The 1,869-nt window shown below is 37.8% G+C and overlaps 1 protein-coding gene across 1 annotated transcript; it reads left to right on the top strand.

The window, feature by feature from the left end:
- Positions 1–587: 587 nt before the first annotated feature.
- Positions 588–1,511, top strand: LOC124971655 (olfactory receptor 1019-like). The gene has a single exon (XM_047535318.1). It carries the CDS (start codon positions 588–590, stop codon positions 1,509–1,511), a length of 924 nt encoding a protein of 307 aa, XP_047391274.1.
- Positions 1,512–1,869: the final 358 nt, after the last annotated feature.

The raw sequence follows: 1,869 nt of genomic DNA, 5'->3' as shown, positions 1-1,869 counted from the left end.
GAAAGGGGAGAGTGAAATGGAAGTCAATAGCATGATTGTTTTCTTTTACACTTTTATTTTGTTTAAATTTTTAATTTAACTTGTCATTTTTGTATGTTTTTTCTTTGCATATTTTTTATTGGTGCTTTATAGTTGTACATAATGGTGGGATTTTATATTACATAATCATGCATGCACACAATATAACAATATAATTTGGCCAGTCCAATTTTTTTTTTCTAAGAGTGTGTAGTCCTGTGTTGGTGAAAAGCAAAAACTCTCACTCATTTCTTCCAGAGATATCATGAACCTTTTGCTTCCTGGGTCTTTATTTTCTTCCTTGTGTTCCTTTTACTTTTTGAGTTTACTTCCTTTTTTCCCCTTCCCCTTTAGTCTTTACCTCTTCCATGTTATGCCTAGGAAATAGGGGTACTGTTTTGGAAGGGTTTAAAGTGAGACTATAAATGAGGGGAAGAGTTGGAATGGTCATGGATTTATGTGTTTTGAATGGGACTGTTTAATTCATACCATCCAGTTTTGTCTTATTTTCTCATTTAAAGCATGTCTGAAGTGTTTTCACTTGCTCACATAATTCTCAGCTTGTGTCAATGGAGAATTCATCTATAGTGACTAAATTCACTCTTCTTGGAATGACAGACAATCCACAGCTTGCAGTTCTGCTATTTGGAGTTTTCTTTATTGTTTATATCATCACAGTGCTGGGGAACCTAGGCCTGGTGGTCCTGATAATAATCAGTTCCCACCTCCACACTCCCATGTACTTTTTCCTCTCTAACCTGTCCTTCCTTGATATTTGTTTGTTGTCCATCACAACCCCAAAGACTTTAGCAAATTTATTATCTCAGCTGCATGAGGTTTCTTTCCTTGAATGTGTGATTCAAATGGGCATTTTTATAATATTTGCCTCTGCTGAATGTAATGTTTTGGCTTCCATGGCCTATGACCGCTATACTGCCATCTGTCACCCACTACTCTACCACATTACCATGTCAAGAGGTCGTTGTCTCTTCTTGGTAGCAGGATGCTACCTTGGCGGATTAGTTAACATGGTTGCTGTAACAACTTCTGTCACACAACTATCATTCTGTCAACCACATATCCTCCCACACTTCTTCTGTGACATCCCTCCACTGTTGGCACTGGCTTGCTCAGATCCCTGGGTCACTCGGATCTTGGTTGTTAGCTGTGGGGGATTCACACTGGTCACCTCCATTGTGGTGATCCTTGTCTCCTACATGTCTATACTCATGACTATCCTGGGAATTCCTTCAGCTTCTGGAAAACAGAAAGCCTTCTCCACTTGTGCTGCCCACTTCACTGCTGTTGGTCTCTACTATGGAACAACTATGTATACGTACTTGCGGCCCTCTCAATATGCATCCCAGGCAAGAAATCGGCTGGTCTCTATATTTTATACAATGGTGATCCCCATGTTAAATCCGCTCATCTACAGTTTGAGAAATCAGGAAGTGAAAGTTGCCCTACAGAAAATACTGCAGCACAGACCCTAATCTATTATTGTGTGTTTCAAAAATGTAATAGGTTTTATGAAGATTCACTCACATTTAATTCACAGTGTTTTCAGGGCCTGCAACTGAAGCCTTGTTAAGAACAATTGAATTGCTCTGAGCGTTCAGAAGTAGTTGTTTAGATAAACAGCAATGCAGTAGTGGGAAATTATATGGACAAAATAATATATGTTTTCTGAAACAATTGAATGAAAGATGGAAATTTAGTTATAGATATGCCAATCTGAATGGTGAACGTGTATGATAGGACTAGTTAAAAGTTAAAATAATTGTAAGATAACAAGAAAGTTAGAAAATATATAATTTGGCTTCATGTTATTGAAAGAACATGAAGGAAAAG

Source organism: Sciurus carolinensis, chromosome X, assembly GCF_902686445.1.
Source record: "Sciurus carolinensis chromosome X, mSciCar1.2, whole genome shotgun sequence".
NCBI lineage: Eukaryota > Metazoa > Chordata > Mammalia > Rodentia > Sciuridae > Sciurus > Sciurus carolinensis.
The sequence above is the reverse complement of the archived record's forward strand: the minus strand, read 5'-3'. Positions and strand labels throughout refer to the sequence as shown.

Excerpts from the sequence above, each read along its gene's own strand:
- LOC124971655 (XM_047535318.1), top strand. The coding sequence starts at position 588 with ATGGAGAATTCATCTATAGTGACTAAATTCACTCTTCTTGGAATGACA.